The 20,594-nt window shown below is 42.9% G+C and overlaps 1 protein-coding gene across 12 annotated transcripts in view; it reads left to right on the top strand.

Annotated features, from left to right (window-relative positions):
* SGIP1 (SH3GL interacting endocytic adaptor 1) overlaps window positions 1-20,594 on the top strand; it is a 216,527-nt gene that overhangs the window by 10,961 nt on the left and 184,972 nt on the right. For all 12 annotated transcript variants that reach the window (XM_033917200.1, XM_033917198.1, XM_033917191.1 and 9 more), the window contains exon 2: window positions 4,709-4,753. In XM_033917200.1, coding sequence (XP_033773091.1) covers window positions 4,744-4,753 — 10 coding nt within the window. In that variant the 5' untranslated portion in view covers window positions 4,709-4,743. The remainder of the gene's footprint in view (window positions 1-4,708; window positions 4,754-20,594) is intronic.

Genomic DNA, 20,594 nt, shown 5'->3' with positions numbered 1-20,594 from the left:
GCTCAAGGTCCATGTATCACTAGTCTGTGATATCTTTATTCAACCATTAATGTGAATGGGGTCTGCCTTCCTAAATGTAACAAGCTATAACAAAACTAGGAGTGCCTCACACTTACTTTAACCCCTCTGTTCCCTGTAAAGATAAATGCATAGTATTTAGGATGGCTGACAGCCTGGACTCTTTATGGCCCCAAGTCATCCTCATTAACTCGTACCAGATGCAAAACTTATGAATCCTTCCAAGCTTTCCCAGCAGAGTGAATCCTTATTTGACCCACTTAAGTATTTAGGTCATTTACTACCTAGACGACCATTCAGGATATGAACTCGCCTGTAGATTGTCTTTTTGATGGTATGAGAATGCTTTCTGTCTTCTGGGAGCCTTACTAACAATCTGAACTTCTGACATACCTTCTATTAAAAGCATTTAAAAAAAAAATAATACATATTGCATTGCTTTAGGGTGCAGAAAACAGGCAAATTACTTCAAAACACTTTAATACATTTTGCCATAAGTCTTTTTTTCACACTCCAAGCCCATGTTTGGACTTGGTGCACTTTAGTACAAAGGTCCCTTTACTCTCCATTGTCTCAGGTACAGTCTTAGATTGTAACCCTTCTGGGGACAGAAATATACTTTGTGTACCTGAATATAACACACCTTGAGCTACTTCTAAAAATTTGTGAACTAAATACAAATAAACTGTCAATGTATTAAAAGTGAAGATTTTTTTTTTGAGCCTTAATTTCCTGGGTTCAAACAGCATGGCTGACCCTTTCTCATGGTTTCTCGCTGTTGTATGTGTGAGGTTTTCCCAGGGCAGAATGGTGGTCACGCAACTTTGGTTTCCCAACAAAACTATATTATTATTATTGCAAGCTTCTGCATTAACCTTTAGTACAGCTACGAGCTAACAAGTGCATGGTAATTTGTGCATTAAGGCCCTTTCAGGCTTGTGGCAATTCTGTGCATTTCTTTCCCCTGTAAAATTTGAGACAGCCAGCACAGATTCAGTAATAATAATAATAACTTTATGCTTTTATACCGCCATAACCGAGAGTTCTAGGCGGTTTACCCTAAGGGCTCCTTTTATGAAGGCGCACTAGCGGTTTTATCGCACACATCGGATTAGTGTGCGCTAGCCGAAAATGTACCACCTGCTCAAAAGGAAGTGGTAGTGGCTAGCGCACGTGGCAATTTAGTACATGCTATTCCGTGCGTTAAGTCCCTAGTGCACCTTTGTAAAAGGAACCCTAAAAGGAGCTGGACATTCAGCAAATTACAATAATACAGTAGGAATGAAAACATGTCATAAAATACAGTTTCAATAATAAAACTCTCATTAAGTAATAAACTTATCAAACAAAGTGGTCTTAATTAATTTTTGAAAAGAACAGTAAGATAACATGGCTTAATGAATACATTTACCTAGCCAAGATTGCTGTTTACCTGCTTGAAACACTAGGGTTCTATCCAAGAACGTCTTATATCTACATCCATTAATCTTTGGATAAGCAAATAGGTAAAAACTTTTAGTTTTCCTTGATGGTCTATATACAACACAAAATGAGGAAAAAGGTAACCTGGAGACAATCCTTCTATCAGCTTAAAGCAGATACACGAAAATTTAAAAAATTCTCTTGCCTCCAACGGCAACCAATGAAGTAAACGATAGTATGGACTAATGTGATCGTTCTTTTTTAAACCAAAAATCAATCATCTGAACGATAAAGGATCAAAATATTTTTTTATAGTTCTTAATTTCCACAGTGCAAAAAAGCATTTTTTAACCACTGAATCAGTATGTTCTGCCAGTGTTAAATGCCGATCTAGTGTGACTCCCAGAATTTTGAGAGATTTAATAATCGGGTAGTCAGTAAATTTGTTTTTTTATTGTTAGGACTAGCCAAGAAGAGTTTGGTCTTTCCGATATTAAGTTTCAATTTGAAATTAATTGTCAACTGTTCTATCTGAATCATAATAAACGATATCTGATTTAAAATTTCAGTAGTAAAATTATTTAGGGGAATTAAAATAGATATGTCATCAGTGTGAATGTAGAATTTTAGGTTTTAACTCTGTAATAAATGTCTTAGAGAGGAAATATAGATGTTAAATAAAGTGGGCGAGAGCAGAGAACCTTGGGGCACACCAGATGGGTTGCTCCAAGAATGAGAATAATTACCGTCCCAAACCACTTGATAAGATCTTTTTTTCAGAAAACCTTGAAACCAGATTCGAATCCTTCCTGAAAGTCCTATTATGTCTAAACAACTCAACAGTATCTTGTGATCTACTAGATCAAAGGCACTACTAAGATCTAGCTGAAGAATTAAGGCACTAATACCTTTGCTAAATAGATCATGAAGGTAATCAAGCATTGAGGTTAGGACGGTCTCAGTTCTGTATCCTCTTCTAAATCCCGACTGATATTCATTAAGGATATTGAATTTGTCCAAATAACTTATATTTCTAAATTAACCAATCCTTCCAGTAATTTAGTAAACAAGGGAACGCTTGCAATGGGTCTGTAATTGGATTTTGTAGCGATTGATACCTTCTGATCTTTGAGAATAGGGGTTACCAAAATTTGACCCAATTCATCAGGAAACAGTCCCTTAGTCAGAGAGAAAGTGACCCATTTAAATAGATCCCCTTTAAAGGTAAATGAAGCATTTTGCATAATAATCGGGGGACAATCGTCCAATAGACAATTCGATTTAAGAACTATTGCCAGTCTGGGGTCTGGAACTGATCCCAGAACATATCTGCCCTTAGGCCATCTTCTGGATGACTAAATTGTGGGAGAACATAGTTATAGCTAGGATGTTGTAGAGCCGCTCTCAAGTCAAGGATTTTGTTATTTAAAAAACTCTGCAAGAGTATCAGGAGACGGGGGGCATTCATTATTTGCTTTTAAGACAGTGTAGTATTGGTTAAATTATTAACCAGTTTAAACAACTCTACTATTTATCTTAGCTGAACCTATTTTCTGTGCATAATGTTTGGAACGTTTTTCTTGAATCAAAGGGCTTTTTTATGTGTAATGGATATGTGTGTTTTAGCAGGATCTATTTTATTGTATTTTAATTTTTATTGTAAACCGCTTTAAAACTGTTTAGCTTTTTTTTTTTTTTTTTTCCTTTCCATGTACTTCAGGTTCTGTACCTTCCACACAATGTAGGGTGGGTTGGGTTTCTCGGGTTGTTTCTTTCTGCTTTTGGGTTTTTTTTTAATAGAGAAAATGTTTGTATATATTAGCATTGAGTGCTTTGTGTTCCTCTGCATTTTTCTGTACTGTCCTGTTTCACCCATATTTGCCTTTTCTGTACTTTTTGGTGTTCACTTGTTCTTGCAGTTGTCGATACTGCAGACTGTTGTTCCTGTTTTTGCCTAATAAAAAGATTATTTAAAAAAAAACAAAAAAAAAAAAACTGTTTAGCATTAAGCAATATATAAAGTTATCAAATCAGATCATAAGAGGGACAGACAGGAAACAGTGGCTTAATTCTCTAATCAAAATATTTCCCTGATAAGTGTAGTTATATTGATCAAACCTGACGTATACATATGTGCAAGGGAAAAAATGCTCAAGTACATGAATAAATCCATATAAATCGTTCTGAGTTCCCCTGGGAGAGTGGTATAGAAAATTGAATAAAATAAAAATAAATAAAATAATTCCAGAGATGAGGCAGAAAACCTCTGCACACAACATAACTGTCACTGGATGGCTGCATTTGTTAGTGCCAGTGGTTGCATTGTCGTATAGAAAAAAAAAAATCTGCATTTTCAATCCAAGTACCCTCCCCTCTCATGGGCATTTCTTTTGTGTCCTTTTCTTAATGGCAATTCTCTGCCCTTTTGACTCTGATGCTTTTCATGCAAAATTAAATTCTGTGCATTTCTGCAAGGCAGCCTGGGTGAAATTTCCTCTGCACCGTCCTTTTGGGTATAATTGTGTATGATGTGACGTTAGACCAATTGATTCTCTCTTGAGTGGCTAAGAGAAGGAGGGAGGAGAGAGAAAGAGAGAGAGAGACCAGCAGCCACAAACATAAAACCAAGCTTTAGGCTCTTTCATTCAAACTGTGTGAGCAAATAATGACATATTCATAGACATTATTGGAATTTGCTTTGCAACAAGCCAGGAGCACTATACTGCTGCTACAATCTCAGGCTAGCTTTTTTTTTTTTTCTCTCCCCCTGTTTTCAGCCATTTTTTGCAGAACGGTATAGATGCACACTACATAGCAAAGCCCCATTCTCAATCGGGCAGAAACTGGCAACTGGCCTTGTTTGCCCAGCTGCTAGAATAGGATTATAAAGAGAGAAAGCAGGTCACAAAGCGTGGCTAGGGCTGCATATTTTGTGAACCTGGGAAACTAGAAATGGGAACTAGGTCCTTCTGTTTTCCAGGAGCATTGTGTCAGGAGATGCAAGCTGGCTACCATGTGACAAGGTAAGGAGCTGAAGGGATTGGCTGCAGTGCAGGCTAAGCTAAGCTCTCCTCTCCCTCTCTGTCTCTCAGCATCATCCTGTAGGTGATAGTTATCGTATAGCGGCATCCATGGCCTGGCTTTTGCCCTAGTGCGTTTTCATTTTGCGTTGGAAGCTGTTCTATCAGGATCAAAGGCATTCTTTTAATGTTTTGCATCGAGCATCTGGTAACTAGAATTGTTTTGTTTTTTCCTGCTAATCTTTCAGGCTCCTTGGAAATTGAGGAATGAAATTCTGCAACCATGATGGAAGGTAGGCTTTATTCCAGTCTGCTTCAGGGTATTCTAGCATTTGGAGCGGAGGTGGGGGGGGGGGGGAATATGCTGCTGATTACTCGCTTCACAAGAGATCTTTATGCTCTGTACATTTTGTGAAAGATGTTATTGTTGCTAGCCTAATTTAGACAAAACTGAGCTGTTTTCTTAGACTTCCGGATATTCACATGCTCCCTATTCTGTATCTGGGGGGAAACCGGGGAAGGACTACAGTGTATTCCCAACCATTAGTGTGAATGCAGTGACAGTTATTGAATCAGTTACACTGGAAACTTGTTATCTGAATTTGATGTTACTGTGGAGAGGTCACTGAAAGTGGACCAAGATCTGCTGTTCTATTTTAACTCTCCTCGGTGCAGGGTTTTTCAGAGTATAATCTCATTGCAGAAATAATGAGGTAGCATAGATCGGAAGGATGCTCCACCTCTGAGCTCAAAATACTTTCCCAATATAGGGCCTTCAAAATCAGTAAAACATTGCTTTAGTGTTTAAGATCAGTAGCATGAACTTGTGATTTTGAATGGAAACGTGTGGTCCTACTGGCACAAACGAAAGCCAAAGAGCAACATTTTAAGTAAGTGGATTCCAGCTGTAGTAAGGTATTGCTGTTTTTTCAAAGAATGAACTCTATGTATTACAGATAGGTAGAAAATTCCGTTTTTATTTAATGTTTAATCCATATGAATCCCTTGTTAACAGAATATTTATTTTAACATAGATGTTTATGAGCAATTACAGTTCACACTGTCAGGGTGATGACGGGGAAAAATGTCCACAGAGAAATTGATTGGTAAATTTATTGCAGATTTGTGGAGCTACAGTGCCATTAAAGCAACTGTGGCTTTCATTAAAAAAAAAAAAAGGCAATATTTTCAATAAAATAGAATATTCACTGGTTGGGGGGATATGCCAAGGTAGGTTTCCAAATGTTTGTGTTTGGAATTTATGGTGAAGATGGATCTAGTCAATACTGTTATCAATGTGGGTTACCGTTAAGATGTGCGTTTTTACCATTAACTTGACATATTCTAGCCCAGGTCCCATTTTATGCAATGAGCTAGTTAGTAATAATTGAGGTTAACAGTAACAAAAAAAACACCACCACTTCTTTACAGTAGCCCATGTTGAAATACTTTTTACTTATGTATGCAGTTATAAAATTATGTGTGTACTTTTCTCTGTACGGGCTTCACTGGATTTTCAAAGCACAGTATGCTGAAATTTCCACTTTGAAAATGACTCGGGGAAAACTATTCATACCTGCTATCTGATCTCAGTGTTTTTGAATAAATTGTAAGCATACAACCCCGCCCTTGACAACTTCTCAGTGAGTAAACCTCAATGCATACAGCATATACATATAGAAGTTTTTGTGTATACTGGTGGGCCAGTTTTGTGACAGACCTTTTCTATGCATACACTACTGCTTTACCTGTAGAAATGCTTCTGAAAAGTTCCCTCCCTATTTTGTTTTTTAATTTCCAGCCTGGTTTTTCCATTTTACTGCACATGAGTAAATAATTGAAAGGTATCCCACTGCCATAACCCAGAAAAATCCGGATATGTCCTCTTTTTAGAGCACTGTCCGGACAGTTTTTTTTTAAATTTGGGGAGTCCAGGTTTGGCAGGACCATCTTACACAGAGTCCGGTGGCTGTCCCCCTTTCTTACCTCCTCAACATTGCAAATCAATTTTCTTTGGGCTGCCAGAAGCTCATTGAGGTGAGCCTGTTGCCTTCGGCCTGCCCTGGAAGCCTTCTCTCTGTAGCATCTTGCCTACGCGGGAACAGAAAGTCATTCAGAGAGGTGATTTCTGGGGCAAGCCAAAGGCATCAGACTCAGTGCCAAGGAGGTAAGAGGGGGAGAACCACTGGACCACGTTTAAGCTGGCCCTGCCAAACTGGATGGGCTTTCAGGCCGGCTCTGGGGAGGGGGGAGAGGGCTGGAGAGAAGGAGAGAGAGAGGCTGTGCATGTAAACCAGGCTTTCGATGTAGCTGTAGTAAATGTTGAGCAGGTTTGTTTTCTTCTAGCAGCTCTAGCTTATGATTAGTTAGTCTGCAGACTTTGACAGTTACTCTTTCTACTGGAGACTTTCCAACTTTCCCGCTCGACCCTCATTACCTCATTACATGTTGACAGAAAATGCCAGACCTTTTTCAGATCGTTAGGCTCCCATTATTTTATGTGCATTGGTGGGACTGGGGCAGGGTCATGTGTCCTCTCTTTTTTTGTCTTCACAAATATGGTAACCCTACTCATAGGCAGTGCAATAGGGTGGGCCATGGTCCTACCAGTAGTTCAGCCAATACAACAGCAACAACTAGAGAGCCTGGGACCAGTCCAGAGTTTGGTTTAATAACTACAGTGAAAAAGGTGTTTTGCTGCCCCTGATTGTACTTCTATAGCCCTATAGGTCCCAGTTGCAGTCAATAAACTAACTTTTTTTTAGAGGTCTTTGCAATTAGACAAGCTGGGAGGCGATGAAAACGTGGTAGCTTGTGCTAAATTAATGCAGTTTGTGTTAATTTTAACTTGAGTCACACCCGCTGCTTATTGATTTGACCCTATATTACAGGGCTGTGTTAATCAGTGCACATTTTAATCTGTGTCAGAGTTAATGTAAAAACTGTTAATTTATTGCAGGTTAGCACATTTCCATAATCAGGGAGCCCTACTGGCTTTCAGAATAGGATTTGGATTTTCAAGGCCTGGCTCAAGGTGCATTACATTCCAGGAATTTCCCTGCCATAGAAAGCTTACAATATAAGCGGTCTATTTACTAAACTAAAGGGTACTTCCCTAGCAACAGCAGCAGATGAATCCAGAGACCAATGGGATAGCCCACATCTACCAGCAGGCGGAGATAGAGAAACTGATTAACAGGTGGTCCTATTGGCTGGCACTCCTCCTTTTATCCTGCATTCTCTATCTCCCAGCAGGAAAAGGTCGCTATTCAACTTGCTCCTGGATTCTGGCTGTGCCTGGACGATTAATTTTCTTCTGTTGAGAATTTTTCTCTTCAGTAAGACGGGTGTCCGGCTGAACGATGCCGGCTTTGGGAGTTACACCTGGACCCCCCCAGGTCCCTGCTCCACCCTCCCCTCCAGTAGATTGAGGGATGTTGATGATTCTCTCACTTTTTTTCTTCTTTCCCATTAAAAAAAAAACCAAAAACAGGAGAGAACAAGTTGCTGTAGCTGGACTGTTCTTCTCTGACAGTCTACAGTCTACAGTTCCCAGTGTTAACAACTTTCCTGTATCCTTTGGTGAGAGGAATTTTACTTTTACCTTATTTGTTCTTTCTTCTGGTTTATAGACAGTTTTTCTGTCGCCGTGGATAAGAATCATGTAGCTTTATTTATTTGCCGGTTTCTGCTAAGGTGTTTACGTGTTCTCTTTCTGTGTTGTGTCTGCCAGGGGAGTTAATTATTTTAGCGGTGTATGGACCGCGTTCATTTTGTCGGCGGAGCGGCGGTGAAAAGGTGTTTGTGTTGTAGAAAGCGCCGGACTCCATTGGGCCTGTGTTTGGATGGCTGAACGCACCCTGCAGGGGGGGGCCATTCCCAGTCGTTGCTACTTTTTCCCGCCCACTTGAAGCGCAGCCTAGCTCTCCTTCTCTCACGTGCGTGAGAGGTAGTTAACGGAGATTGAACTTAGGGCTTTGTGGACACAATTACAGTGGTATCATGTTGATGGACTTGTACCTTCCCACGCAAAGGAGGAATGTGCTGCTGCATTCGTTGTCCTTTTTCCTGGGCCTCATGTTTTCCAGGGCCTCGTTTTCGTGGTCCCGCAGCAGCTGGGTTGTCGGGGTCCGCCGTGTCGGCAAGGATGGGTCAGGCTTCGGCAGCGCTGTTGCAGTCGGGCTTGGTAAGGTGTTCTTTTGTGTGTGTGTGTTTTCTCCCAGGCCTATGTTGATTCACAGCACTTTATTCATGCATGTGGCCCATTCGGGTTTGCCTACGGGTGCTTTGGAGGGAGCCACAGTTATATGCCCCACTGCCTAGTTTTGGGTGATATCTCAGCTGGAGCAGCAGGAGGCAAATAGCCGCTGAGGGAGTTCAGCGGCAGGTGGGTACTCGGAGCAAAGTAAGGATTTTCCTACTATGTCCCGGGGTCTCTGGCTGATTTACAAAAAAAACAAAACAACAAAAAACCAAAAGCCCGTGAAGGGTTGTTTCCTTCTTTGTACCTCGGTGCAGTACTGCATGTCTCTGTTACCACTATAGATTTTTTTCCTGGTAGTTGTAAGAATTGATTTGGACTTCGGGGAGTCTGTAGTGACAGAGCATGGGGGCATGGTCGCTCTTCACTTTTTGGTGCAATCAGCACCGTCCTTTTTGTTTCTACAGTGGCAGTACCTCCTGGTTGCACAGGCTGTTGCACAGGTTGCTAGGACTGCTCTCTTCTCAGGGCGCCTGTTGGCCAGCCGCCCAAATTGGCAAGACTGGTTCCACACCTGTTTGTGACCCTGGACAAGTCACTTAATTCTCCAAGGCTACCGCTTTGCAAAAAAAAAAAGAGGCAGTATACAAGTCCATCTTTCCAGCTTGATCCTATCCACATTGCTATGCTGGACCTGTTTCAGCTTCGAGCCACAACACTGGCGGGTGTCAGGGTGGCGAAACATATGTGGCCGTTGGCTTCCTCCATAAAGTTTGCATTTGAGTTTGCAGCCTGGGATGAGGTTCGCAGCTTCTAGTTGGCGTCTAGTACGCCTTCCCTTTGAGGGCAGTTGGTTTTTCAGGAGATTTGCCGGAGTTCATGGAGGATTTTAGGGATTCCGGATAATGGAGCTTACTGCAGGTTACTCCTAGGAGTTCTTTTAAGTCTTGCACCTCTCGTCCAACCCGTTCTCTGACCTCCTGGGTGTCTTTTGAGTGGGGGCTGTCGACACATTGGGTTTTCTTGCAAAAGGGGGGGAAGAGAATTTCTGCTCAACTTTGAATCCTCTTCTCCCTTTCCTGATTCTTTCTAAGACTCGCTGTGTATTGGGCTCGCTGTATACTGAGCAGCCTGAGGTGCTATGGGTACAATGTCCTCTTCAAGGCTTCCTGGTACACGAGACGGGTGTTCCTGTTCCTCCAGTACAAAGGGGCACGGGATGTTGTTCCGTTTTCTTCGTAGTGTCCTTAACAAGGGGGGATTGGTCGCTCAGGGGCTGCATCTCATTTGGGTCGCTTAGTTTTTCAAGGGGGGACGTTTCTGGAAGTGAATTTTGGGATCGATTATTCCAGCGGGGCGACAGTGAGAGTTCTTTACCGCGCTCGGACTCGCGGGAGTCTACTTGCATATCCCCTTATGCCATCACGGGGTGTTCGCTGTGACTTCCTTGGCAGCCCTATCAGTTCGGCTGATGCCGTTTGAACGTGCCCCAGCTCCGTGACCATTGTAGACAATGTGGGCAGTTGTGGTGTTTTGGCGCCACCGGGAGATTCAAGTACTTTCTTTCTTAGACTCCTGCTTGTTTCGGATGTCTTATAGCTAGGTCATTTCGTCAGACACAAACGGGTGATTTCTTTTATTTGAACTTCTTTCTTCAATTCTTTGAAGGTGCATCTTCAAGTTTCCAAAGAGCTTTTTTCTCCTGTACTATTTATTGGAATGACAGGGGATATTGTTCACAAAGGGAAGGAATGTGTTTCTTCCCAGAGTCTGGGGCGCCAGATTCCAGTCTCAGTTTGTCTTCTTATGTCCCCAGGAACAAGAGAATGGGATTCTGTACAGGTTCTAGGTCCTGTGGGGGTGAATCCACTGGGAACTTCGGCTTGCTTTCACATGACAGCACTGCAGCAGTCGCTTTTGTTTCCAGTGGTTTCCTGTATCTCTAAGCTCCAATTGTAGTTTCTAGTAGGCTCCTCAAACATCGCTCAATGTTATTGGGTGGCTCAGCGGGATTGCTCTTTTCAAAGGCATGCCTTGGTCTTCGCTGGACTGGCTCCATGTCGCCATACTTCCCAGGCTGTCAGGTTGGGGGGCTCAGTGACTTCAGTTCCTCAGGGCAAGGAATCGGTACTTGTTCCTTCTTCGGGACTGAAGCAGGGTTCGTCTACTGTTTCAGGAGTTTAAGACAATCTTCCGGAAGTCGGTGTTGGTCTTTTGGGACGGTGTTCTGACGGTAGTATTCCCCTACAGCCCAGAAAGTATGTGATGTACTCATTTGGTGGGTATTGTAATGGTTCTACTGCAATGGGTGGAGTCTAGTCGTCCTCTTCTGTTAGCGCATCATTTTACAGGACAGATCATGGATTTAGATAGACTTGCTCCCCGCATACTCTGGGCATGGACTGTCTGTTTTATGTTGCCATGTTCTGCGCTGTTTCGCCTTTCAGTGCTTTAGAAATATTAAGTGGTAGTAGTAGTTAATTCTTCTACATCCTGGAAATTGGTTCCTATTTGCTTAGGCATTCCAGATCTTTCTATTAAGGTGAGATCTCCTGGATCTAGACCTCATGGCTTCCTCTCAAATTTCCGAGCTTCCTAGCTCCTTCAGCAGACGTAGGGGATGGCAGTCAGAGGGGGTTGCGGCGTTGCTTCTTTCTCATCTCTGGTTTCTCTTTTTCTGTGTTTTCCCTTGGAGGATGTTGGTTGGATTTGCCCTGTCGAGCTCTCTTTACGGGCGCAGTCATTAGTGATTCTACAGATGGGCTGTGCCTTCCTTGCTATACGGATCTGATGGGTCTTTTGATGGCCGAACTGTTGAGATTCCTGGTATCTCCGGTTTTACTCACCTAGGGCCCGATCCTCATGGATTTTTGTTCTCCTTGGATATTCTGACCTAGCTTTTGAATGGTCATGGCTGACATGTATGTGTTATGCGAAGCAGGTTGTTTTTTCTCTTCTCCAAGCACTTCAGATGTCTTCACCTGTGGCTTCTGCTTCCGTTCGGAGGCTTTTCCTTTCTTGGGTGCTTATCAGCATTGGCACGTGTCTGGAGTTCTATGTTTTCTATTCTTTCTTTTTTGGGCTCCTGCGTATGGCCAAGAGCTTGGCGTTCTCTTCCATTCAGCGTCGTGTGGCAGTCTTAGATTGTTACAGGGGATGGTATCTCGCTCTTTGCTTCATTCACAGCTTTCTGAAGTTCAGTTCCTTAAAAGGAGTTCAGTTTTTTCGTACACCTCTTAAGAAGCCCGGTCCAGTGTACAGTCTTCGCCGTTTACAGACGGCTTCGTTTCAGCCTTGTCTTTTGAGACTCTAAAAAGCTGTGACCGTAAACACTGTGTTTCTTGAGGCCATGGCTTCAGCTTGACGGTTTTCTGCGTTGCAGCCCAGGTAAGGTGGGCATTCTTCTTTCTGCCTTCCAAATTATGGGGTGTCAGTTCGGACTGTACCTCTCCTTCTTTCTTGGTGGTGTCATCCTTTCTTTTCTGCCGCTCTCACTTTTCCTTTCTTCTTCCTGGGAGGAGGACTGGTGAGGCGAACTTTTCTTCACCTCTTTATACTCTTCGAGGGATGCATCAAACGTATGGCAGCATCCATAGTCTCCATCGATCGATGGGCCCTGGATGACATCCTTTACGCTTACTTGATGGCAGGGAAGCGATTGGAGGAAGCCCTTCCTGACCATTCTGCCGAAGCAATGGCGGCTCCTTGGTCTCGGTCTAGAGGTTTTGTCCTTGGAGGAGTTTTGTCACGGGGCTAATTGGTCTTCCAAGAATACTTTTTTCAACCTTACCGGTTGGATGTGGGGGCGCATGCGGAGGCTGGGTTTGGTGCTTCGGTTGTTGCGGAGGCGGCATTTGCTTCCCACCTAGATTGAGGATTGCTTTGCTACATCCCATTGGTCTCTGGATTCATCTGCTGCTGTTGCTAGGGAAGGAAAAATTATGTTCTTACCTGTTAATTTTCTTTCCCTTAGGCGCAGCAGATGAATCCAGAGCCCCACCCTTTCTGGTTATTGTCTCTCGGTTTCTCTTTTGCATCTTTCGCCGTTTGTTATTATGGCGGGTTGTTTTCTGTATTATTGCATTTTGAGATTTGTTATGGGAAAGAAGTTTTTTACATGCTATGCCTATTGATGGTTCGGATGCTTGGGCAAGGAGCTATACTGGATAAACAGGAGGAGTGCCAGCCAATAGGACCACCTGTTAATCAGTTTCTCTATCTCCGCCTGCTGGTAGATGTGGACTATCCCATTGGTCTCTGGATTCATCTGCTGCGTCTAAGGGAAAGAAAATTAACAGGTAAGAACATAATTTTCCCTTTTACTAAGTGGCAGTATAGCATGCCTTACGTGGGTTTTTCCCACGCGACAAATCCATTTTTACTGCAGCAGTAAAGTGGCAGATTTTCCACATTTCTGTTAATGTCATGTACTAGTTGCCATTGGTGTGCAGCTATTAAAAATAATTACTGCATTAGCACTTACTGACATCTGTTTTATATGTGGTAAGGGCTCACAGAGTAATCCTGTGCTAATAAATTAGCATGCAGTAATGTAATGGTGCTAACTAATTAGAGCAAAAATGCCCACTCTCTGCCCCCCAGACATTCCCCTTCCAAAATAAAATAAAACATATTTTTGTACTGTACAATTTGCACACGAAGATCAACAAGTGATCACAGGACACTTGAGCACATCCCATGGAAAGCCATTTTAAGCTCTGGTAAGCGTGTACTAGTGTTTACTGCAGCTCAGTAAAAGAGCCCCCTATGTTAGGTAATAATACAGCATAACCCATGTTATACAGTTTAAATCAGGGGTATCCAACCTGCGGCCTGCCAGGGTGTTTCGTGCGGCCCAGCTTGAAATGTAACATGTGGGTGATGTGGCATTTTGCTCATTGCCGGGAGATCACAAAATGCTGAATTGCCCACGTTTCACAGGATTAGTACTGCGCTAGGGATATTTTTTTTTTTCTGTAATTGGTTTATTATGGGTGGGTAAAGGGGTTTGTTGATTTTTTTTCCCATTGGTTCTGCTGCAGCACAACAGACCAATCACAAATGACCTTAGGAACTCTGTGATCGTTTGTGATTGGTCCATTGTGCCCCAGCTGAACCAATGAAAATTCACAAGTCTTGTCGAGACTGGCAGGAATAGCCATCCTGAGCATTCACGCAGCTAGAGCATGGCTTAAGCTGCTGCTGATTGGTCTGGAGGTGATCACGTGTAAGCTTAGAGCGGGACTCAGAGACGCTGGAGGGAAAGCTGCAGAGCCAGTGGCAGATTTCCAGTGAAATCTGCATCGTTTCACTGAGAGACTGAAGGAGATGCTGGCTGGGGAGTGATGGGGTGATAAATGCTGGCTCAGGAGTGATAGGAAAGACTAAGAAATGTTGGCTGGAAGGGGACAGGGATATGAGAGAGATGCTGGGTGGGGGGGTACAGGGATGCGATTCTGACTGGGGGGGTATACAGCTTCCTGGGGTATACAGGGAAGAGAGAGATGCTGGGGGGGGGGGGGGAGGAGTATACAGCATCTCAAGAGATGGGATAAACCTTTTTTTCCTTAGAGTACAGTAGAATTTCAGTTAACCGGAAAAAAAGTCCCCCTGAGCCTGCAAAGCCCTCCTCCCTCCCTCAAGCCCCGAAGTGGCAGAAGCAGGTGGTGGTCCTTAGCCGTGAACCTTCTCACTCGCTCACTCCCTTCCTTATCGAAAGTGCAGCCGGTTAGCAGGAGGCAGCCAGCAGGGCCTTTCCTGTGACACGTCACTTTCGATGCTGGCTATGAGCAGCTTGTTTTCAGACTGCCTCCTGTTGACCGGCTGTACTTCAGGTAAAGAAGGGGAGAAGGAGGGAGCGAGGGGGTTCGTGGCTCAGGACCGCCGCCTGCTTCTGCCACTTTGAGGTGTGAGGAAGGAGGGCTTTGTGGCTCAGGACCGCTACTGACTCTGAGCTGGTGCTTCGGGGTGGAAGGGAGGAGCTGAGACTGTGTTAGACAAGGTTTCTAACACACTCTCAATTAATCAGAAAAACAGTTATCCAGTATCCAACAATCCTTGTGGATGCTGGATAGCTGAGATTCTACTGTGTTTCGATCTTTACAAAAATTTGAAAGTGCCCCCCCTCCCAAGCAACCACTCCCACATCTGATCTATGATCCTTTAGTGTAGCTCAAAATCAAGTAGCAGCTACTGGGGCAGGCTTTACTAGAGATCACTCTTGCCCTTCACTATCTGCCATGAAGACTTTGATAATTGTGTGGGAGGGGTATTGAAGTAGGACTTTGAGTTATAGTAAAAGATCAGGGAATGGAGATTAGATTATCCAACTTTAAATTTATCAAGGGACCGGGGGAGGGGATCAGCGATCATTTTTTCCATCTTATAACAAAGACATAGGGCTCCTTTTACAAAGGTGCTTTAGGGCCTTAACGTGCGGAATAGCGCACGCTAAATTGTCCTGCGTGCTAGCAGCTACTGCCTCCTTTTAAGCAGGCGGTAATATTTTTGCTAATCTAGTATGTGTGCTAAAAACGCTAGCGCACCTTTATAAAAGGAGCCCATAGTGAGTGCCACCAGAAATTAAAATTCAAGCGATCAAAGTTCTTCCAATTTGATGTGATCATTTGTATGGCTATCCCAGTCATGATTCCTAACAATCTGTTTTTATGTCTATCTATTGCTGGCTTAGGGGATAATAGTGTCCCACAGATTACTGTTTCATAAGATAATGGAATCACTGTATCCATAACCAGATTAATATGTCCCCATATTGATTCCAAAAGTTGAGTATCAAGGGACAATAGAATAACAGATGATCCAGCGTTCCTTTATCAATATGACAGTGCCAGCATCTATTAGATTTTGAACTATCTAACTTTTGCAATCTAACAGGGATCCAAAAAGATCTATGTAATAAAAATAACCAAATGGGGATGGGGGAGGGGGGATCTGGTTTGGGGGGTTGAATAACTGTAAGTTAGAGATTTTTGATATACCTTGAGCTTGTTTTGCTGTTATCTCTGCACTGTTGTGTGTTCCCTTTATGAGCTCAATAAAATATATTTGAACATAAAAATAACCAAATTTGTCTCATAGATGCTGATGCTGTAAATCTCGTCTTCCAAGTCCAAATCCGTGGCCATTGAGATGCAGAAATCTTCTGCTTTATCTCAATGCTCCAAATGTCTTTCAAACTTGTTTTTGGTTTCTTATTCACGTAGCCAGATATTAATTTATACCACTGGGCAGCCTGATGTCCTAGGAAATCCATCTGAAAACATAGAATCCGCAAACTATACTGATTTTGTAGATTACGCTAATCAGGGAACCCTTTCTGAATGGCCTGCTTCAGCTGCAACCATTTATATATTTGAGACTGTTTGATACCAAATGTTTGTTGCAGTCGTGAAAAATCAAGCATTTTCCCATTTAATATAACATCATCTAGTGTACGAATACCTGCCTGCATCCAATGCTTCCAGAGTATTTTAAACTCGCCAATTTGAACCTTAGAGTTTAACCATAGGGATTGATACGTGGATTTCTCTGCTGGAATCTCTTAAGTTGTTAATAAATTTTAAAGTTTTCCAGGTGTCCAATATAATATTATTGTCCTTAACATAACTATGTAACCTGATATTCAATACATGAAACAACTGTAACAGGGACATAAGTTGCCACCCTAGGTATAACCAATCAGGGAGATGTTCCATGAGTTCGGGAAGGATCCAATACATACCCTGTCGCAGTATATAGGCCTGATGATACCTATAAAAGTTTGGAAAATTTACCCCACCCTCCGCAATTGTTTTTTGTAAAGATACTAACGCAATTCTCGCTGTTTTACCCTGCCAAATAAATTTAACAATAATTCTATTTAACTTTTTTATAAAAGGACCCCAGAAAATAAACTGGCAACATACTCATTTGGTAGCAAACCACAGGCAATATCATCATTTTAATCGTTTGGACTCTCCCCCACCAAGAAAGATGTAAAGAATTCCATTGCTCACACATTTAAGAGACCTTTTGCAATAAAGATTTTTCATTTACTCTCACCATATCTTATAGTGTTTTTTGAATCCATATGCCTAAATATTTTATACCCTCATCTTTCCAAAAAAATGAGAATGAATCAAAAAGCCCTTTTGTGCAATGTATATTTAAAGGAAGAACCTCCGATTTACCCCAATTAATTTTATATCCAGAAAATTTCCCAAATTTTTCAATCAACTCTAGTAAATGCGGAATGGTAGATTCAGGGTTCCTCAAATGAAGCAAAATATCATCTGCATATGCAGAGACTTATAGCGCGCGCTAGTCGAAAAACTACCACCTGCTCAAGAGGAGGCGGTAGCGTCTAGCACGTGCAGCATTTTAGTGCACGCTATTCCGTGTGTTAAGGCTCTAACACGCCTTTGTAAAAGGAGCCCTTTATATTCCCGACCTGCATAAGGAATACCCTGTATCTCCTCCATCTTTTGAATAGCCAATAGCAAGGGTTCCAGAACAATATCAAACAGCAAAGGAGATAATGGACATCCTTGCCTAACTCCCCTCTCCAGACAAAAATGTTCTGAAAAATTATTATTAATGTACAATCTGGCAGAAGGGGAACTATACAAGGTTTGAATCGTGTATAAATCCTGAACCAATACCAAACCAATCCATTGCTTGATACATGAAGGTCTATTCCACACGATCAAAGGCCTTCTCTGCATCCAAAGAAACAGAGAAGGCTGGATATTCCATGGCTTTTGTTAAACTTAGCGCACAAAACTAACCTAGAGGACTATACAGTAGCCAAAAAGTCCTAACTATAAAGAAATATCAAAAATTGGCTAACCTAAGTAAATTCTTTTCCAGGAAGCTCTGAAACTTTGGACTTGGGCTATCTCTCACAACATCTTCCTGAAAGCTGTCTACATTCAAGCGAAGAAAAACTGTCTGGCGGACAAATTGAGTCACCTTCTCCAACCTCACAAATGGACACTCAATTCATCGCCTCTTCATCACATTTTCTCTCATTGGGGGACTCCTCAGATAGACTTCTTCGCGTCGCCCCACAACAACAAACTGCCTCAGTTCTGCTCAAGGTTATACTCTTCTCAACGACTGGAGGCAGATGCATTTTTTCTGGAATGGACGGACAAGTTTCTGTATGCGTTCCCTCCATTCCCTCTGATTCTCAGGACTCTTGTCAAACTCAAGACCGAACATGCCATTATGATTCTGATAGCTCCTCGATGGCCCAGACAACCGTGGTTCTCCCTTCTACTTCAGCTCAGCAGCAGGGAGCCATTCCTTATACCAGTTTTTCCATCTCTGCTTACACAGAATCAGGGGTCTCTGCTTCATCCCAACTTGCAGTCTCTACACCTGACTGCTTGGTAATTATCAACATAACTCCTCTACAGTTTTCTCAACCTGTTAGGGACATTTTAGAGGCTTCCAGGAAGCCTACCATTAGGCAGTGCTACCAACAAAAATGGACCAGGTTTTCTACTTAGTGCATCACTCGTCACAAGGAGCCTCAAGCTTCCTCCTTGTCTTCTGTCTTGGATTATCTTTTGCACTTATCGACCTCTGGCCTCAAGTTAATATCCATTCGAGTCCATCTCAGTGCAATCACTGCTTTTCATCAGCCTATTGAAGGAAAATCCCTCTCTGCTCATCCTGTGGTTTCCAGATTCATGAAAGGACTTTTCAAAATCAAACCACCTCTCAAGCCTCTTCCAGTGGTTTGGGATCTCAATGTTGTTCTTGTTCAACTGATGAAGCCTCCTTTTGAACCCATGGCTTTGGCTCATCTTAAATACCTCACATGGAAAGTGGTTTTTCTCATCGCACTCATCTCTGGTAGACGAGTTAGTGAGCAACAAGGTTTAGGTGCTGACCCACCATTCACAGTATTCCATCATGACAAGGTGGTCCTCCGTACTCATCCTAAATTCTTACCTAAAATAGTTTCAGAATTTCATCTCAATCAATCTATTGTACTTCCACTGTTTTTTCCAAGGCCTCATTCTCATCCTGGAGAATCAGTTCTTCATACTTTGGACTGCAAGCGTGCTTTGGCCTTCTACTTAGAATGCACCAAACCGCACAGATCTGCTCCTCAACTTTTTGTCTCCTTCGATCCAAACAAGTTGGGACATCCTATTTCTAAGTGCACCTTCTCCAACTGGATGGCTGCTTGCATCTCTTTCTACTATGCCCAGGCTGGACTGCATCTACAGAGTCAAGTCACAGCCCACAAAGTCAGAGCCATGGCGGCATTTGTAGCTTTCCTTAGATCTACTTCTATTGAGGAAATTTGCAAAGCTGCCACTTGGTCCTCAGTTCATACTTTCACTTCTCATTATTGTCTGGATGTCTTCTCCATACGGGATGGCCATTTTGGCTAGGCAGTATTACAAAATGTATACTCCTAAATTGCCAACACTCCCACCATCCCATTCTGGTTAGCTTGGAGGTCACCCACATGTGAGAATAGGCTGCCTGCTTGTCCTGAGTTAAAGCACAGTTACTTACCATAACAGGTGTTATCCAGGAACAGCAGGCAACTATTCTCACAATCCACCCACCTCCCCTAGTTGGCTTCTCTGCTAGCTATCTGAACCGAGGCGACACGTCCTATACTGGGTGGGAAGGCACTCGCGCATGCACGGTGCGGCAGTCACAAAACTTCTAGAGTTTATACAAGCAAGTCTGCTTGCGAGGCTGTCTGCATCCGGGGCTCTGTGGATGACGTCACTCACATGTGAGAATAGCTGCCTGCTGTCCCTGGATAACACCTGTTACGGTAAGTAACTGCTTTTTGGCACCACTGCTGCATTTATGGAACAACCTTCAAACCAAGTGCAGTTGTAAAGAAGGCAGCCAAATTAACTTGAGAAACAAGTTTCTGAAATCTACTTGGAATAGCTGTGCCAACTCAGCTACCCAAAAGTGCCAGTGACATATGTATTGGCAAGTGAATAAAGTGTAGGATCTTATCTTTAATCTTTCCCCAGAACTTAACTCATTTTTTATCTGGATGAGAGTGACAAATAGATCAGTTATGGACTTTTAAGAATGGGCATAACAAAAACATAATATAACGATTGAGTCAAGATGTACGTTAAAAGTAGCAATAATAGTGCATTTAAAACAGCTATCCATTTCCATGGTACTCTGGTTTTCAACCTTTTTTACTCACGGCAGCACTGTGTTCTCTGCCACAGCACAACCTTCCCTTCAGCCCTTCAAATGTATGCTATGGCATCACCTTGAGGACTTAAATATGTATACCACAGAGAAGAAATGGAGAGTATCTAATATTTTATTTAAGAACACTTTGCTTCTGCTTCTCTGAAAAGCTTTGCCTGTACAGGATTACAATTAAACAAAAAACCTATGCAGGTCAATACACAGCCACTGCAATCAGTAGGTGTGTTTTTTTTTAAATGCCAGCTGTGGCAGTCAAAAAATATTGGGATAGTGGCTGGCCCTGAATATCCAGCAAGCTGATTCTTAAAACCTACCTCCAGCAGTAAGGCCAATTAGCGTGGGAATCCTCTATAATAAAACTCTTACCCGTACATGCACAGTTGAAATGGTGTGATCCCTGCCGCCATGATTTTTGCTTCTGTGCCGTGTTCCATTTGTGGCGTGCGGCGGTGAGAGCAAAGGCAGGAGGGTATTCGAGGTGCTACGAGGCATTCAGCTGCTACTGCTGCACAGGGAAGTGGAGGGGGAGAGGGAAAAGGGGCTGCTTTGGGGGGAGGGGTGTGCTGGGGGGCAGGCAGCAATCTTGGTTTGCTCGGGGGGGAGGGGGGTCAGAGAGAGATAGGCAGGGGGCCAGGGAGAGAAACAGAAAGACGGACAAAAAAAAGTGGAGGGGGAGAGGGAAAAGGGGCTGCTTGTGGGGGAGGGATGTGCTGGGGGGC

This window comes from Geotrypetes seraphini, chromosome 12 (assembly GCF_902459505.1).
Source record: "Geotrypetes seraphini chromosome 12, aGeoSer1.1, whole genome shotgun sequence".
Taxonomy (NCBI): domain Eukaryota; kingdom Metazoa; phylum Chordata; class Amphibia; order Gymnophiona; family Dermophiidae; genus Geotrypetes; species Geotrypetes seraphini.
The sequence above is the reverse complement of the archived record's forward strand: the minus strand, read 5'-3'. Positions and strand labels throughout refer to the sequence as shown.